Source organism: Colossoma macropomum, unplaced genomic scaffold (assembly GCF_904425465.1).
Source record: "Colossoma macropomum unplaced genomic scaffold, Colossoma_macropomum, whole genome shotgun sequence".
In the NCBI taxonomy this organism is placed as follows: domain Eukaryota; kingdom Metazoa; phylum Chordata; class Actinopteri; order Characiformes; family Serrasalmidae; genus Colossoma; species Colossoma macropomum.
In genome coordinates, this window is record NW_023494803.1 from 37,835,481 (window position 1) to 37,855,573 (window position 20,093).

Below are 20,093 nucleotides of genomic sequence, written 5' to 3' on the forward strand. Positions count from 1 at the left end.
TGCTTTTCATATCATATTTCATCTATTTTCATATTTTTACAGGGTAGCTTTTACAGGGAAGGGGAGATATTACAGCATCACAATATATCAAAGCAGTGAAGTGCTGTAATATTTGTTTAAAAGGTTGAAACTTGTTCTAAAACAGGAAGAACGTGTGTTGGAAATGTACATACTGGTCTTCTTTTGTATCTAATAGCATCTATATGAATACATATGATAATATAAGAACAAAAAGGGACTTGTGACTCCCATTATGTCAGACAGTAATGTCACTTTAATGTAGAGTGACACTCAATTCTTCTGGATCTCCTATAAACTTTTCTTCATCTGTCTAAGGCTTGAACTTAATAGGCTCATACAGAAGCATCAGTGATACTGCAGAAATGTTCTCAGCTCACAGCAGTCCTACTAAAATAGACTCACTTATGCCCACTCTAGCTCATCATGCCCCCGTTGTAGATCTGACAGTGGGATATGCTTGCTTGTGTTAAAGTTTAGGCTCCTAAATGGATTGCTGGACATTGTCAGCAGATAAACACATGCAGCCCAGCTCATCTAGGTTCTCTATGATTTTCCTGATCCCTCTCAGTCACTTAAACAGGGAAGATGTCCGTGATCTTCCTCCTGCTCTGGCTGGCACTGCTCAGACACCACATGCTTCACTCCTTCAATTTTTTTTAAAGGGAATGTTGTACATTTGTATTAAATAAATAATGCCAACTGTTACTAAAACCTAACCTGTGGGAAACATTTCACTGCGGACCTCTGAGCTTCCTTTCAGCCAGTTAGTCAGGGTTATTGACAGTAATGTCCACTCCTAAATAGCCACTAATATATCAAGACCTTAATCAAATTATCATAAAGACATTTTTTCATTTCCAGGGTTTTATATGAAGGGGTGCGGTGGGTGCTCTTGTTTAGAAGCATTTCCCTCCACATCACAGACTTTAACTCTTACAAACAGCCTGAAAGGATGAACATCCATTCCTTTATTTGGTGCTCCTTCTTTAGTTTAAGGTTAAACAGTTTAAGAAGTGCCTCAGTTAGGTTTGCAATTAGTGCCTTATTCTGGTAGAAACTGGATCACGTTATAACATCTAGTTTTTTATGTATTAATTAATTAATTAATTAATTAATTAATTTTTTTTTATTTAATATTGCTATTTATTTTATTTAGCCTGAATATTTGAAAGTGTGTAGGGATCTGTCTGTCTGTCTATCTATCTATCTATCTATCTATCTATCTATCTATCTATCTCTATCTATCTATCTAATTATTTATTTTCTTTTATGTTGTATTTTATTTAGCCTGGACATTTCAAAGTATGTAGCATCTCAAAAGGAGGTTAAAAAAAAATTGGTACGTATCTGGTGCTCTCACTAAATTTCTTTCTTTTTTTCCTACAAAAACTACAGACTTTGAAATGTAATGTCAGCCCATGACTTGAATTAGGTGACATGTGGATAAAAATAAATCACATTCCACAAAAGTCCAGACTGACCACACATACAGGTGACCCCCCCTTCGCCCACTTTTAGTAATGGTCAGTAGTAACACGCCCCACAACAAACCCATACACTTTTATTCCGTTACCATTCCCTTCCATCACCTGTATCAAGGTACCACTAACCCCTCACCCCACCCCACCTCCTATTATAGTCCTTTTTGTCCGAAACACCCCTTTAGGTCACTGTAGATTAAGTATCGTGGCCGTTTTTGTGCAGGAGGCCGCTCGTAACTATGTTTGGAAAAGTAGCGCCCAAGCGTAAAAGCGCGTAAAAGCGCGTAAAAGCGCGTACAGCAGCTTCGCTGTCCGCTCCGTCCCACAGCTGCAAGGAGCCACCGCTAGTCGCCCCCAGTGCACTTGCACACGCACCACTCTCCCTCTACTCTATCTCCCTTTCTCTCTCTCTCTCTCTCTCTCTCTCTGTCTTTCCCACCGTTGGACTCAAACGTCACGTCCGCACTTGAACTTGAACGGAGGCAGCCCTCACACACACACATACACACACGCACGCACGCGCACGCACACACATGCACACACACACACAGAGGAGGAGGGGGAGAAGGAGGTGGAGGAGGGGGGCGAAACGAGCAGGACCGAGGGACTGAGCCGCCGTCTTCAGAGAGAGAGAGAGAGAGAGAGAGGGGGAGAGAGAGAGAGAGAGAGAGAGAGAGAGAGAGAGAGAGAGAGAGAGAGAGAGAGAGAGAGAGCGTGTGCAGGTCTGCTTTAGCCAGTCTCGTGCGCCACGCGCTTTGGAGAGGCTGCAGAGGCGAAACTCGGGGCCATAAGAAGACTCGCCCTCAGCTCGCCTCATCCCTCACATAACACGCGCACACGCACGCACGCACACACTCAGCCTGATCGCTCAGCCTGCCTGGCACCTCTTTCTCTCTCCGGCACCTCCACGCAGACCGGCTTGGTTGGCACCCACCAACTGGCACTCGAGGGCACGAGGATATTTTTGAATTGTTTTTTTTTTTCTTGTTCTCTCTCTTTTTGTGCGCGCTGTTTTTTTCTTTTTCTTCTTTTTTTGTTTCTTCTTCTCCTAAGATTGAATTGATGTCCACGGGGCAAAGAGTTGCAGCGCTCGTGCCACTCACGTTGAGCTGAGTGTGGGCACGGGGCAAAGAAAAAAAAGAAAGACTCTCGACTACTACAACTCTCGCTCTCTCTCGCAAGCGCGCGCGCTCTCTCTCTTACTTTGCCACTTTTTGAGGTGCTGCTGCGCGTGCCGGGGCTGCTTTTTTGTTTTTTAATTTTTGCTTTTTTTTCGAAAGTACGAGGAAAAAGTGAGTGAAGAGGAGAAAGAGGGAGGAGAGGAGGACAGGAGGAGAGGAGGAGGAGGAGGAGGAGAGGCGGAGGAGGAGGAGGAGGAGGAGGAGAGGCCACCTCGCCGTCCGTTGCGCACCGTCTCCGGGCGATGCCAGTGTAAATGCCAGGGCAATGTCCCGTCGCAAGCAGGGAAACCCTCAGCATCTGTCGCAGAGAGAGAGCAGGACGCGTGAGTAGCTCCGGGCTTCAGTGCCTTTCCATGCACTATCACTGCTATCAGTAGTAGCGTTACGGGGCTGTTATTAGTGAGGAGGGGAAGTGCAGGTTTGTTTTGTCGCGCCTCATTTTACGAAGAATTAAAGTGAAAAATCTGAGCAGTGTGCTGTCGTTTTCCTCGCGTCTCTTAAAAGGAAGTTATACACTTAAAAAAAAAGAAGAAAAAGGAGAGAGATGGACAGGCGAGTGAGTTTTGTGTGCTGCAAAAAAAGTGGCAAATAATTGCTTTCACTATTAGCACTACTTTTATTTATTTGCTGTTATTCTTGTTCTTATTTATATTTATATTTATATTTAAATTATCGCAAGAATCAGACAAGTTTCGAGCTCGTCTGCACGGTGTGATTCTGTGGCCACCTTAAAAAATATAGCGTTTATTTTTAAGGACAATTTTTTTGAAACTTTAATTTTGAAAAAAAAGTCCCCTTTTTCAAAACCCTAATTTTTTTTTTACAAAAAACTTTAATTTTGTAGAACAGCGTGTTTTTTAAACCTTAATTTTGAAGAGTAGCACCTTTTTTTTAAATGGTATTTCTGCGCGCACCGAGTCACGTGGAGAAGTTTGTGTGTTAGTCTATGTGTAAATATGAAGCTGGTGAAGCGCTGGAGGTGAATTAAGATCTCTATATACACGAACAGCGCGTTAGACTCGTGTAGGCAGCGCTACGTCCCTCTTCTACGGCACTGTGGAGTGTTTTGGTTGCAGGTTTGATTTGCTGCAGCCTTTATCTCACCTTCATCTCCCGTGCTGAACTGGCTGGACGCTCCGGCACGTTTTAGTAGATTTCAGAGAAGTTTTGCTCTTCTTTCCTCCCCGAGGGTGGCACTTGCAGTGCTTGCAGTGGGAGAGGGTCCCCTGCAGCTTTGCTTGTAGGATTTACACGACTTGAATGGACTGAAATGCAGGGTGTAATGGAGCTGGAGCTCATCTGCTCAAAGGTAGAGGCTCCTGCCTTTTCCCTTTTTTTTCTCAGTATCTCAGTTGTCATGTTTTGCTATTTCTCTCCCTGGTTTAGCAAACCATTCTCATGCAACCGTGCAGTTTTTTTTTAGAACTGAGAACTGAGGCCTGCTCTTACCTCTCTGCACCAACACAAAGCACCTTGATGATTAAACGATTAAACCCCCCCCCTTAAAATGTGCAAATTTGCAGCCGTAGGAGAGCCGCTATGGACGCTGCACGATGCAAGGCAAAAGTGGTCACTGATTCAAGAAAGAAAATGCTTTACAAAGTTTGTGCATCACTTTTTTCCACCCCCAAATCGGAGCACACAACCTCAGGCCACTTTTAGCCAAAATATTCAGCTATGGCAAGATTATAATGATTATAGTAAAGCCATAGTAGCCGTATGTTAAACAGCATACAAAGGTATACATTTCCCAGACCACCTACTTATACGGATTGTTTTTTTTTCTAGATTTGATCTAAGGGAGGGTTAAAATAACAATGACTTCAAAGGCAAATGTTTTTTTTTTCCTTTAATATATTCCAGTATTTAAGTATAGTCTTCAAGCCTTAATCCAGCTAATTCATAACAGAAAGCAGTGATGTAATGCCACCCAAATCTGCTTTGTGTTGTGCAGTTAGGACTGTGTACGCTGCTCTCTCCCACACACCGTTCTTTCACTAACGGCCTAATCATTTTCTCTAAGCGTACGCACGTGTAGCTTCATTGGGGAGCCTTTTTTTGTCGACTGGTTCTATTACTGACATTTATGCACTTGAACTGTAAACATTTTCTACAGCAGAGTTGTCATGAATTTAGCTTCAGAACAGATGATGAATGAAATTTTTTGGTGCATATTCCATTAAACTCATACAGAATAACAGTCCAGATTTACAGAAATGAATTACAGTCTGCTGTATTTGTCATGTGCCCTTGCACCCTTGCATGAAAGTGAGCATATGTCTTAATGGGAACGAGCTCTTGATAGATTTGACGTTATAGTAGCGCTCTCGGTCCATCATCATCATCCTCATCAGCTCGTACGTTTGCTGCTGTAACTAATTTGGCCTTCGGATACCAGAACGCTCCGATTACACCGAGCAACTCGCCTCTCACACACACTTACACACGTACACACACACCGCAGCAGTCACCAAAACTGACACTGAGTGTTCTTTTTTATTTTGAGAGGGGGAGAGTGGGGAGAGAGAGAAAGAGAGAGAAAGAGAGAGATAGAGAGAAAAAGTCATATCAGATACTCTTACTACATGTCTTTTTTTTGTCCGCTGTTAGAAGCACTGAGGGCCTTCACACTGAAATGAATGAAGACCAGCGTGTTTTATTTTGAGCAGGGCTCACGCCGGCCAGGTGCTGGCAGATACTCATCTGGGCTCAGGAGTGTGTTCTTCCTGAGAGTTCATTGTTCTCCTTAAAGACTTCATGTGCGAAAGAGAGAGAGAGAAAGAGAGAGTGAGAGAGGAGAGAGTGTTGTTAGGACAGATGTCATGAACGTCTTTGTTTATAGTGTGTAAGATAGATGTAGGATGTAGACTTACATGCAAAATCGATTAGACCACACACACATATATATCTATATACAGTGAGCATGTATGTGTATATCTATCTATATATCTATATCTATCTATCTATCTATCTATCTATCTATCTATCTATCTATATCTATATATATATATATATATATATATGACATGTATAGATAGATATATACATGTGTGTGTGTGAAGTCTTAGACACATAAGCAATTTATTTTATACCATTTATCTTGCCAGTATGTATGTTTTCTGCCTGTTAAAAAACACCATATAACTTTAGAATAAATACAAATGATCATAAATAAACCTAGTTTTCTCCTCGATGCTCCAACTGTCACATAGTTTTGTTCAAATTCCTTATTAGCATATCAGAACCATGTATTGTATAATAGCTTGACGTAATACTGAGCTGCTTTCGGGAGACGTTTGTAAGTTGGTTAAACAAAAATATTGACAGTACTTTTCGTGCTAATGTTTCTTTTATTTGTAATTATTCAAACATAAGTACAGCTTTCTAAATGTAGTTTAATCAGAATCAGGTGCCAAAGACTTGTGCACAGTACTGAATACACATTGTGCTCAGCTTTGCCTCGACTGAGCAGATTAATAAGGAAGTGTATACGTATATAAATAAGATGATTTGTCAAAATTCACATTTGCTCTTCACTCCGTCTCTCATGGCCCGGTTTAGTTCAAAAAGATGGTGTAGACGAGTCTGAAATAGTGTGGGCTCTTTATGGGGACGTCTTTAGAGTGCACAGACTGTGTGAGTATGAGAGAGAAACTCTGTGTGTGTGTGTGTGTGTGCGTGTGTGTGTGTGTGTGTGTATAATGTCTGGTAGTCAGCATGTATTCTGCGGTATTTAGATTCTGTTAACCGCGTGCCGTTGCTGGATTACCCCATGTCAGTAAAAGGCAATTTCTCTGTGTGAAAGAGGTTCAGTAGCAAGTTAATTCAGCACGAGTGACAGCAAAGTTTGCACTGCTGCACATCAGTAGTTTTACTGGCTTAGCATGGAGGTGGTGTGTGTGTGTGTGTGTGTGTGTGTGTGTGTATATATATATTTTTGCTCTTGAATGTGGTGTGAAATATGATCAGCGACTGTGTGAATGTGTTTCGCATGTCTGTCAGTGTATCTTGGAAACTTTAGAAAGGCCTGTGAAGGAACCACACTGGAATCTCATGTATTTCTACCTTTTTTTCTTTCTTTCTTTTTTTCTTAGAACAGGCATGTGCTCATGTTTAAGGTCACTGTCTTATGGGCCAGCATGCGTGAGCCTTTGTCTTTTTAAGAATTTCTTAGGCGTAACAACGTTATCAGGTGTACATTTTACTGTGAGGGTGGTAGTGTGAAGTGTGGCCTTATATACACTACATTAAAAAAAAAGTTTTTTTTTCTAATTTTTCCTAAATTTGATTGATTTGTTTTTATAAAGCGTGCCTTTTTCAGCTCAGTTAAAAAAAAACAACAACAACCAGAAGTCAGTTCACAGATCTCATCCTCAAACGCAGGAAATCAGCTGAAAATGTGCGAATGTTTTCTAGCGCGGAGTTATGAAGTTGTTCTGTGAATTTCAGATTCATGTTTCACGTTGGATCCACTCGAAACTCCATTTTTAATCCTTAAATATATTTTAAATAGATTTAAATATGTACATGAACAGAATTAAGCATAATTGACGCTTCATGGTTTGTGTTGTTGAGCCGTTTATTTCCTTCATTTCTGATTTTTTCCTTTTTCTGCATTCTGTTTATGTTGTGCCTTTCATCGTAACCTCATGATTTAAAAACGACCCGGTAGAGATTCATACTGACACCGACGCCGACAGACCTGTGAATCGTCAGCCAACAAAACGTACAGAAAACGAGTGTGTCTAGAAGCCGAGTGGAAGGTGTACCATTTACACTTTGCACCATTTGCATGGCTGGCCTGTAGGTGAGAGACACAGGGAGCATCTTGAAAGACTTTGTGAATAATTTAGTGCGGGCCAGCGGCTTCGGGAAGCACGTCCTCATGTGCCTGAACTTGTCTTTGTTAGGGATGTTTTGTTGTGTGCTGTTAGAATCAATCTTGTGTTCTGTGTTTATTTCATTATTTTCTCCCGGCGGAGTCTGGCTGTGGGTTTGCTGGATCAGACCTGCTAGGGGGAGCTCTAAGTCTGTCACAGGGGGGGTGGCAGGGAGCTGTGAAAAAACTGCAAAAACATATTTCCTAAATGATCTATAGTGGGGGGAGGGGTGAGGGTAAGTTGACTGAACTTCTGGGCGGTGGCTTTTGACGACTCTGCATAGATGTTTCAGATGATATCACCATTAACAGCCATAAGTTTACATCAAACTGTCAACGTCTTAAAGCAGCAGCTGGTCTTACAACATTCAAAATCTCTCTCTTTCTCTCTGTATCTCTCTCTCTCTGTATCTGTGTCCGTCTTTCTCTTCTTTCTTTTCATCTCTGACTGCAACTTTCCACTTTGGTGCAATAAAGGACCAGTTAGAAACTCGTTTTATGTATATATAATGCTCTGTTTACATATACATGATACTAATTTTCTACAAATGGACCTATAATATTAATGTGAATAACATTTCAACAGCTTTAAGTAAATTAAAATTCATTCTTATTCCCTATGAACAGCATCCCACCTCTCATTTGTTTGGCTGAGGAGCAGGATGATAAAGTGGGCTTGAAAACTTGAGGGCATTTTGGAGTGAGGGGCCCATTGTTCTCGCTATCTAAATAAATAAATGTGGCTCTGCGATGTAAAAAAAAAAAGAAACGGGCGACTCTGTGGAGTACATGCTCTCCCCTCTAACAATGGATGAGACGTCCGCCTGGCGATTTTGATTAATACGCTTGCAAATTCACTCCTCTAGCTTTCAGGTGCCTTTTGTTTGCATGGAGTGGAGAGAGTGTTTTTTCCCCCTCTCTCTTTCTGTCTCTGATGTTATGCGAAGGAGTCTATGCTTGTCTGTCAGTGTAAATACGAGCCAGCAGAGTCCCCTCCGACGCTTTCAGGAGGGTGCGCTGATGTCCACGCGTGTTTTTTCGTTTTTTTTATTTTTTCCCCGTGGTTTGATTTACGAGACTCCGAGGCTTTTAATAACGGGCCGGCCGTTTGACATCCCACAGCTGGCTTAAGGCTGAGTGCCCCTCAGCGTGGAAACACACTGCCTCCTGAGCTGCACAGATTTCTATACATGTAATGCTTATATGTTTTGAGGACAGAAATCTTTGTAAAGATCCGCGTTTCATTTGTTTTTTAAAAAAGCTGAAAGAGCAAAACCATTTCTTTTTCACTCTTGAGGTTAAGATTAGGGTTAGGCTTAGAAAAGTCTTACATATGGGTAGTTACATATGTATAATACATATATGACATTCTTATTACATATAGTTACTTGTAATTTGAATGGGATATATTATGTATAGATAATTGCATATATAATACCATTTCTTTTTGATTCTCAAGGCTAAGATTAGGGTTAGGCTTAGAAAAGTCTTACATATAGGTAATCATGTATGCATAATACATATGTGATGTTGTTATTACACATAGATACCTGCATGTAATTTGAATGGGACATATTTTCTATAGGTAATTGCATATATAATAGCATTTCTTTTTGATTCTTGAGGTTACAATTAGGGTTAGGCTTAAAAAAGTCTTACATATGGGTAATTACATATGTATAATACATATATGACATTCTTATTACATATAACTATTTGTATACAATACATATGGGTCATATTATTATTATTATTATTATATATGATATGTACTTACTTATGTACATGCATGAATGCATACCAAAATGCTCCACTGCCTCTGTTATTAGCTCTGTAATGTCTGCCATTTGCCAGCACTGTGTTGTTATCTCTTTTAGAAGAAGACGTAGCTTTCTTGGCATGCCTTAACCTTTTGGTAGCGTTGGTTGCCCTCTCTGGCTGCATGTGAAAGTGATACAGTGGTAATACCCCTTCTCTCTCTCTGTCTTTCTCTCTCTCTCTCTCTCTCTCTCTCTCTCTCTCTCTCCATATGAAAATATTAGGTAATGCCTCCCTGATGAGATTTCCTGATAGAGGGTTAGCAATGCTTAGACTGGCTCCCAGTGGACGCCTTCGTGTTAATCTCATTTTACCTGCAAGAAGACTAATTTCCCTCTTCTTTTTCTACTCACTCTCTCTCCTTTTTTTTAATTACACCGCACGGCCATGTAGCCTCCTGTTAAAGCTCCACCGCTGCATTCTTTAACGGCTTCATTTGCACATTCAAAGTTTCGCATTTCACACTGCGCAAAGGTTTTCCCATCCATAGCGGATGCATGGATGTTGTGCATGCTTTTTTGCAGTGCAACAGCCATTCGCCTGCCCTTTTTGGAAACGTGTGCTCTGTGTATTACATATTTACTCAGTAGTAGGCAATGCAATTACATACAGAGATATGATCGTCTTAAGCAGAGAAAGGAGAGGAAGAAGCAGCTTTCTCTGAGCGCGTCAGCTGCGCGGCGACTCCGCCGCTTTTGCTCTGAGTGCCGGCGTGCTTTAATGTAGGTTACAGATTAATGACAGCCTAATTAATTCCTGATAGATTCCTGCGAGCAGCGTGGCCGTGTTTGATGAGCGTGAGCGTGTGCCAAGGCCTGTGCGGTGGTTTCTGCACACATGACGGACATGTGGAGAGAGAGAGAGGAGGCTTACTGCTGCTGCTGCTGCTGCATGGGCCTCGTTACCTCTGTGTTTGTTTGTTTGTTTGTTTGTTTGTGTGGAACCCTGCGTTCCCCCTGCATTTCTCCAGTGTTCATTGTTAGCACTGGGCCGCTACAGCAGTGGTTTCAGTCAGCGTTTCACCCTGGAGCAGGAGGAGGTTTAGGCTGAGGAGACAAAGAGGAAAACTAGTGCACAAACAGTAAACTGCAGCCTTTTATTGTTTGATTAAAGTTTTTTCTACGGCTTTCATTCTCCGCAGACTCTTCCCTCAGAGCACAGGCCGCTCTGAATGGCTTTAATTGGCGTGGGGGTAAATCTTTATATCTGGACAGCATTGTAAAGGCTTTCAAGATTTAAACGGGGAAATTTATGGAGCTAGTAAAAAAAAACAGTGTGGAATGGGTAAAAAATGGTGTCTAATTAGCGCTTAAGAGTCTTGAAAAAGTGAACAAAAAAAGCTCTAAAGTTTAAATGTTATCAGATTTGGTCTCAACGGGTTGCTGTCCTTTTTTTTTCTTTCCAAGCGGAAAGTCTCGATAGTTTGGTTACATCACTGCCAGATAGTGGAGAGTGTTAATGATGGGTTTGCGAGGTGATAGTCTCTCCGAGCGAAACTTCGCTAAGCTAGCGCTCGGCGGCGTTATGTCACGCAGAAATCTGTAGGTTCCTTTGGACGGCGAGCCAGACTGTAGTCCGATCAGCCAAATACCTGTCAACAGCAATTTCACTCCCCTTTCAGCCTCACAAAGCCTCACGCAGGTCTGAGGAATTAGAGCGGCCTCGCCACAATGGCGCTCCCGTCCCAAATGGAAATGTTAAGAGGTGCATTGTGAGTTGTTCGTTTTTAGATGCTCAATTTGCCTTGCTTTTGTTCTTTGCACCAGCAAACGGAAATCCTATTAGAGCGCACTCTGACTCATCTAGCCTTATTAGGTAAATTAGGACATCGTCAGGAACCGCTCACATCTATCATTCGCGACGGGCCGCGAGCGAGAGCGGCCTCGTGCGACTGACGCTGCGATGTTTAGCTAATTACGTGGGAGCATGCGAGAGCTTACCGGGACCCTACTATATGTTTTAGAAAGGAAGTGTATGAAATGAAAGCTGTGCGTTTGAAATAGAAGCACAGCTGAGTCTAGCTCTGCCTCTGTCTGCCTGGCTGCTGGAGAGAGTGCTCGATAAAGACAAATAACATTTGACATTTCCGTGGCCCTGATAGAATTATATGGAGTATTTGTTGAGGGATCAGAGAAAATGATGAGCCGTAATGTTACCTTGGTGACAGCATTGTTATCGCTGGTGGATGAGAGAGAGAGAGAGATGGCACACTCCCTGCTCTTTGGCTAGACCAGTGAAAGGGAACACATACTCATACACTGGTGGATAGGAATTCTTTTGGCTCCTTTGGAGAGAATAAAATAAAAAGAAGGAAGAAACATATTTATTAAAGTGCTTAAACACTTTTTTTCAAGTATCTGTATTTTTACTAAGGATTTCCATTTTTTCATTTCACAGTAAAATATCCAACTTTTTTCTCCACTGTGAAGTAGAAACTAGATATTACTCAATACACAAACATGATGCATTTTCATTTTCCTTCAAATCAAACTAATCCTTGTGCACCTTTCACTAAATCCCTCCCCTTAATACTTAGCAACAGTTACTAGGCCCATCAAGCTTTCAGAGTAAAAAAAAAAAAAGTGCCATAATGTTGTGAATTTCAATTGTTTAGTACATTTAAAAGCAAGTACTTTTTGTACTTTAATAAATAGCGCACTTGTATATTTGCTTCAGTAATATTACGTCTCTGCTTTTGCACATTCTGGATTTGTGCACAAATTCCATTGCTATTTTTTCAATATATTTTGGAGCTACACAATTGGGAACATAGCATCACAACCAACAAATGAGAACTGTTCTCAGTCTCAGGGTTGTGTGTAAAATGTGTGACGTAGCGTTACAACAAATTGCAAGGATAAGGATTGCAGTATATCTTTGCTGTTGGAAGAAAACCTTGTAATTCCATTTTTGTATTACCTGGACATTACTGGTTCCATTGACTATATATATATATATATTGGAACCAGTGTATATATATATATATATATATAGCTTTTCTGTGTAGAAAATGAAAACGTTTAGTTAGCCTGTACAGAAAAACCCAAAGGAAAGCTGATTTTCAGTTTTTCATAATGTATCTCAATATTTCATTATTTAAATGTGAGTTCATTAGAATTCTGTTTGCACAGCCAATCAGATACACTACTTTGTTCATAATTTATCGCTTCTCATATTGTCTTCGTGATAACCAACAGCTTTATTGAACATTACATTTTAGGTCCATATCGCTCAGCCCTAATACATTATACTGCCAACTGCCAGTGTCTGATTACAACACCTGGTATGTGCATGTGCGGAGTATGTGTGGGGTTTGGGTTTGGGGGAGTTACGTATTTTCTTTTAAAGTGCATAGTGACAGCACTGCATGCTAGCAGTGTGCTTCCTGTGGTTGGCAAAAAGAGAGAGAGAATTTGAGCTGCACACATTTTTTACCGGTCTGGGCTTTAGCTCCTGCTGTCAGTGTGATTTGGGCCTGTGCTGGACCTGTGACACATTAAACTAATGCTTTCCACCATAGCCTCACTCACACATTCTTCTGCGGCCTCATATTCCCTCTGCACACACTCGCACACACACACACACACACACACTCTCTCACACACACACACACACACACTTTGAGCCTGCTTATTAACAGTGTGTAAGAGCTGATTATACCCTGAAAAAAGAGGTGCGTTGAGTTTACTCTTCTTTTCTACATGAATATATATATATATATATATATATTGACGCAGTCATTGTCAAAAGAAAGTAAACAGAAACACAAAACTGTGTTGGTGTGTCTTATTCATGTGGAAAATTTGTAAAAAGTTGCATAGTTCAGTACTTTTGAGTTCCAGTGCTGCAGTTTGGCGAACAGTTCACCTTTAAAAAAACAAAAAAGAGAGACTGAAAATAACATGTACAAATATAATGGTTGTGATAGTACACGTGGTGTCGGTATCAAAACCAAAATGGTGGTACCGTGACCACCGTACTGTATACAATTCAGTCAAGTAAATTGCTGCTGTTGGAACAAAACCATGTATTTCCAATTTTGACGTTTTTCAGGTTTTGACATCATTTGAAAATGTCTGTTGTCCTTTATATTACGTACAAATTTCATGCTGAATGGATCAAAAGAAACGTCCCAAAATGACTTGGAAAAAGGTCTGGTTCCATTCACGTACATTAAAAGTAAACTATGTTTTTTCCTTCTCCTGTAAAGTTACCATTTTGGAGGTATGAGGTTTTGTTCAGACAGCAGTGAAATACGGTGTATTACATCTTTCAATGCACATTATCGTCGCTGTCACTGTCACTGTCACCCCATATCAAAACCACATGTCACATGCACTGTTCAAAAATACAAAAAAACGAAAGATGTATCTAATTCTATTATTATTTTACATCATTTAAACACAGCATCCATCCTTTGAATTGCATGAAAATTTGGTTATGAATGGACCAATAGAAATGCTCTAAAATTACATGGTATAAAATATTGTTTAAATATCTTTCATTGAAAGTAAACTAAAGTTACCATTTTAAAGATTCAGTGAAGATTTTTTTCCACCTCATTTGCAAAAGCCAGCTACCCTGAAGGCTTCACAGTGAATGGACCAATAGAAAAGCTCTAAAACATTAACTTACATTAAATGTTAAGAACATTTTAACTATCCACTTTAAAGTTACCATTTTAGATGTTTTAATTGTTATATATTTTCATAAGGCTTTTATTTGTCACTTTTTAATTTTTTATTAGAAAACACCAGCTGTCCTTTACATTGTGTTAATGTTATGATGAATGGACCAGTAGAAATGGTCCAAATTGACTTGGAATTGTATGTTGTTACATTAACATACCTCAACAGTAAGATTTTAAACCCTACCGTTGCCTTAAAGTCACCAAGCAAGCTTTCTTCTAATTTGGAAAATTGCAGCTTGGAGCTTTTAAATGCATGGTGAATCCTGTTTTTCTTTTTTTGCTTGTTTGTGTAGTGTATGAATCTATCTATCTCTGACGGAATGATGATACACACACACACACACACACGCACGCACGCTGCCTCCCCTCCCTTATCTTGCTTTTGCTTCGACGCTGCTGCAAGTTCCCAGGATGTACACACACACACGCACATACACAGTGTATTGCACATGCAAGTGCTCACAGACTCATGCATGAGTTCACAGGTGCACACTTAGTGAATATGTAGACAACAGCCTCTGCTTTTTGCTCCTTTCTGCACAGTCTAACAGTCAAGTTCATCCTCGTTTTCTTTACATTAAAAGATGCTTCGTTACAGTATACGTTGGGCCGATATCTGCACTTGTTCAGTGTAAGCAACTGCGTGCCTGTTTATTTCCATAGATGAACTGCTAATTTAATGCACAGATGGGCTGATTTTGCCTGAAGGGGGTCTGTACGCTCCCCCTATGTCCCCCCCCTCGTATCTCTGAGTGGGGGCAGGATTAGTGGAAGATGCTCTATTGCTCATCATAGGTTAGGCCTTTCATTATAACACCTGCACCTGAGGCAAAAACTACATGCACACCAACATAATCACCCAGATTATTATTATTATTATTATTATTATTATTATTATTATTATTATTGTTACATGACATTTTAAGCTAGTCCCTTTTGGGTCTCTATGTGGGTCTCTCTCTCATAGCTGCAGAACGTATTATAATAACATATATTATCACTTTCACGACAAAACCATGTATCTTATAGTAGATCTCCATAATAGGAAAAATGTTCTTAACTTTAAATGGAAGTTAATAGAACAAAATTTTATTCCAAGTAATATTTGGAGCATTTCTGTTGGTCAACTCATCAAAAAATCTTAAGACATTTAAAGAGCAGTTGACATTTTTTAACTATATAAAAGACACAAACAATGTAATAGTTATATAAATATATTAAATGTTATATGAAAATTCATGAATAATCTTAAGATTAATGACAGAATACTGAGCCTGAAGATTAAGGGGTTTATGTAATAAAAAACAATTATGTTCAATTTATGGTTGCACTGAATATGAATTTTGTGAATTTTTATGGCTGACCGTGATTTTCTTTACAGTGATGGCTATTTTTTCGGCCAATTTTATAAGTTTTAAAGTTTTTAAGCCCAAAGCTCACGCTGTGTGGACAAAAAGTACACAAGAAACAAACTAGCGCACTTCCGGCACATTCTCTTGGCCAAAGCTGCAACATACGTAGCTTTTATTTGCTCTTTAAAGGATGAAACTGCCAATGAAAAATCAGCTTCCTGTGTAAATCACATGAATCAAATAAAGCCCTCCATCGAAAGTAAGAGGTGACTGGCTGTTTAGCACAATGAGTCATGCATAATAATGTTATGACATTTTGGTAGGTGTAGCATCGGCATTCACTTGGCTTTATTTACGTCAAGAAACTGCAACACATTTGCCAAATTATGTCAAATTTGGAGTAAAACTTTAGCTGCACGTCTTCACTGTAAAACTTTATCAGGACCCTCCCTAACAGAAAGGTGGGGTTATCACATTCTCAGGGCTGTCTGACATTACAAATCTGTCCACATTTGTAATTTGGACCGCAGACAAATTGCAGATGGATGCGCAGGCTGCTCGTAATTTATCATCCAAAATTAGTGGTGAGGCGAGTCCTGTGGGAGATGTAAACATGGCTACCTGTGTTACGTGCAAAGTCGTCCGTGGCTCTGTCTGCGTCTGTGTCTCTGTAAGAGCGCGTCTCTGTGACTGATTGCCTCATATCACAGCATCGTTGCCTCATGCCGTCGCACCTGTGCTGTGTCCACTTTCAGAAGCTAGAACTAGACTCCAGACTGAATGGTGGACCAGAGACATGGGGCTGTTCTTGTACAGTCAGGTACTGCAGTCCTGCTTGTACTTTCCTCTGCATTTTTAAAGGGCACATATCCTGCATTTTTCTTATTTAGGTCCACTTATAACGTTTGAATGTTTTTTTTTCTTTGGCATTTTTTTGTGGTCATAATGCATTTTTTACATAGACTTTAAAATAACGCTGTTCTTGTTATTGTGCCTTTAAGGCTGTATGCGAATAAGCTCTATTTTGATTGGCTGTGCTTCATTCAACAGTCAGAGCTGAAACACTCCTTAGAACTTCAGTGTGATGGGTGATGGGTGAAGGGTGGGGGTGGCCTAAACTGCTGTATGCTGAATAGGCGGAGATATGTAAATGAGCTTGTGTGACATCACAGAAACAAGAATTCTAACCAGCATAGTTTCCATATATTGATGGGTGGTGAATGGTATGTTTTGAAACTTTAACAGTGTTTACATATTAGTTCAAAGTCATTTATTGAGAAAAAGAGAGAGAAAAACAGGGAAACTGTGCTATTTAGAATTCTTGTTTCTGTGATGTCACAAAAGCTCATGTGCATACAGCCACCCATTCACAGTACAACAGTGTAGCCCACCCCCCACCACTCCTCCACACCATCACACTCAAGTTCTAAGGAGTGTTTCAGCTCTGAGTGCTTTCTGGATGTAGCATAGCCAATCTTATGTGACGTCACAGAAACAAGAATTGTAAACAGCATAGTTTCCGTATACGGACGGGTGGTGAATAATATGTTTTGAAACTTAAACAGTGTTTACATATTATTTCACACTCCTTTATTTAGAAAAAAGAGAGTGAAAAACAGTGAAATTCAGTGTTTCCATGATACAGACCCTTTAAAGACAGAGCCCACGCTGATCTCTGTGTTTGCTAATTTCCCCGCTTCCCCTCTCTCTTTCCTTCAGATTTATGTGCGCATCAAAGGTCCCCACCTGCTCGTCGCCTTCATAGCTCACATCGCTGCTGTGGTAGATTTTCTTTTTCTTTTTTTTTTTCTTTTTCTGGTTTAGCCCAAATCATGCAGCGCGGAGTGAGCTTGAAAGCGGTGACAGGAAGCCGAAGAGTGTAAAGTGGCAGTCAGAGAGGTGTTTGTCTAGATCGTGTGATTAGTATGGCACAAGGATAAGCTGTCACATGTAACATCAACATGGCCTGTCTTTGCGAGGGTCTCTAGGGGGGCTTCGTCAGGGGCCTCCACTGTCTTTGATAAAAAAGCAAAGAAGTGCTATAGCAGAGGCAGCTCTATAGAAGGCCTGCGACTACAAAGGCCCGGCTGCGGCCGAGCTCTGAAAGGTGTGGGCTGGTATTTCAAAATGGAGGCTGTGAGGGTGTCCGGCGTGCCTGTGGTTTCAGACCCCGCCTGAGTTCACTGTTTATCTAAAGGTGACATCGCCCTCGCCGATATCTGCGAAGCCTCACACTCTCGTGGCTAAAGGGCTCTCAGGAGTCATGCCAAGGAAGTAGGGTTGGGCAATACACCAAAAATACAATATCGTGATACTTGAAGACGTTCTTTCAATCACGGTATTTTGTGTTTTTTATGGAGGGTTAGATTTAATGTTTCTGATCGAATTGTTGCCCCCTGGATGCACATTTTTAAATTCATTGCCTATGGAAGTATCCATAGAGTTGCATTCAAAAACTGGGTTGAACTAGGAATTTTGGAAGAGGTTATGTAACATGAGCATATAGAATATGTTTGATTTGCATGGGGCCCTTGGCTCATGGGGGGCCCTAGGTGGTTCCCTACCCTTACTCTAACCACCCCTGTTTTTATGAAGTTTTGATAAGTTGGAGCTGACAGACGAACAGTATAAGCACTTTTACTGAATGTGTGTCCACATTGTAGCATCATAAGAAAGTCTCGTGAATCAGACACAGACTACTTCTTCTGTCATTAAAGGTGTCAAATCTGCATTTTTTTGATGTGTAATAGCCACTGTGATGTAATTTATCACAAATGATAAGACATTATCACACCTAACACCCCTACAAGAAAAAAATAGGCACCACTTTAAAATAAGACCTTTACAAAGAGTTCATGAACGGTTTAAAATGAGTTGATTAATGGTTATTGATTAAGTCATAAAGACCTTCAAATCATTAATATAGCCTTTACAACACATACATAAAAAGGGCCGCAGTGACCTTTTGTTTGGTTAATAGTGAACGCTCATACATTTATACTCAGATTTTGATGTTTCCTGATCTTACTTTGTCTTCCTCAGTCAGCATTAAAGCTGTCAGCTTCATCACACATTCATATACATCAGATGTAACAGCTCACTTTTGCCCTTTTTATTAATGTGTTATAACTGCTTATAAATGATTTTTGAGTGGTACCAAACAAAAAAACCCATAGATAAAACTAAGTAGCTTTTAATTTAAAAAATCAAAATAAAAAAAAATCAAACAATTAGTAGAAATAAATAAATGAAATAAGATGATGTCATTATAGGCTGGCAGCCAATCAGCCACTTGCTACTTTGTGGTTGATGCATGTATGATGCATGCAGTTGTTTGGTGTTCTAGAAGTACTGACAGTAACCGTTCTATACTCAGAAAAACATATTGTGATGCAATTCATCACAATAACATTGACTATATGTCATAATTTTGCCCACCTGTACACCACATAATGTAAAAGTTCTATGCGGATGTGTTTTTTCCTCTACTTTCTTTAAGAAAGAGGGTCTTCAAGGGTTCCTTAGGAGAGACAATGCTTATATATAGAACCACGTTTACAATTACTTTGATGCTCAAATGGTTCTTCGTTATTATTGTGTACCTGTTCTATGTGGTTCTTTAAAAAACCTTTTTTTTTGTGTGCACCAACAACCGTTCCCCTTTTGTTACAAGCCAAGGAGCCTATATTTGCTACTATACAGAGTATAGAACCCCATATCCGAGCCAAGAACCGTTTAGGAACCTTTATTTGTTTAGTTAAAACATATTCAAGGCAAATATTTCCCGCACCCAAAGCTGCCCCTCACCCACTGTCTCTCTCTCTCTCCTTCTCTCTTTCTTCTGTCTCTCTTCACGTCCTCTTCTCACTCCTATCATAGACCGTCCCTCTTGTTTTTTCCCTCCACTCTCGGCCTCACAGGCACTGTATTGTGTATTAATAACAGTGTGGTTGGGTCCTGGCCCCACATATGGATGTTTATCAGGAGTTGGCCCAGAGCAGGACGGAACATGCCGGAGAGCGAGCTGCGCCGTGTGTGTGGCCGGCGGGATGATTAAGTGGGGAGTCCCTTTTTATTCTCCACTCTCCGAGTTTAGAGGGACTGTCATGGGACGGAGGTGAACTGTAAAAGCGGCCTGGGCATTCGTTCCCTTCATTTTAACAAGCTGCCGAATAACTAAATGCTGTACGAACTGGACCTGAACCCGGGAAAAATGTGTGATTACGTCTCGAGTTCCACATAATTTATGTTTTATTTCAGTTTTCCACTATACGCTGAGATGGGCCTCTCGTATGTGAGCCACACTTGTTTCAGTTCGCTTATGTATTAGTTTCATAGTAGTTGTCGAATAATATGTAGTAGTTATTTAGAATAATTCAAAGGCTTTGAGTGTATTGACTCTAACATTGATACACAGAGCCCATATCACTGCTGTCGGAACAAAACCTTATATCTCCATTTCTGTCGTTTTTTAGTTTTTGACATAATTTTAAAATGCCTATTGCCCTTCACACTGTGTGTAAATTTTATGATGAATGGACCAAAAGAAATGACCCAAAATTATTTGGAAAAAATGGTTCCATTGACTTGCATTAAAAGTAATGAATTTTTTCCTTCTCCTGTAAAGATACCATTTTGGAGATACGAGGTTTTGTTCTGACAGCAGTGATA

General features: G+C 40.3%; 1 protein-coding gene across 1 annotated transcript in view; it reads left to right on the forward strand.

Moving 5' to 3' along the window:
* Positions 1-2,822: 2,822 nt before the first annotated feature.
* Positions 2,823-20,093, forward strand: part of bcl11ba (BAF chromatin remodeling complex subunit BCL11B a) — a 68,789-nt gene continuing 51,518 nt past the window's right edge. Inside the window, exon 1 of the mRNA XM_036593514.1 lies at positions 2,823-3,006. Coding sequence (XP_036449407.1) covers positions 2,949-3,006 — 58 coding nt within the window. The 5' untranslated portion in view covers positions 2,823-2,948. The remainder of the gene's footprint in view (positions 3,007-20,093) is intronic.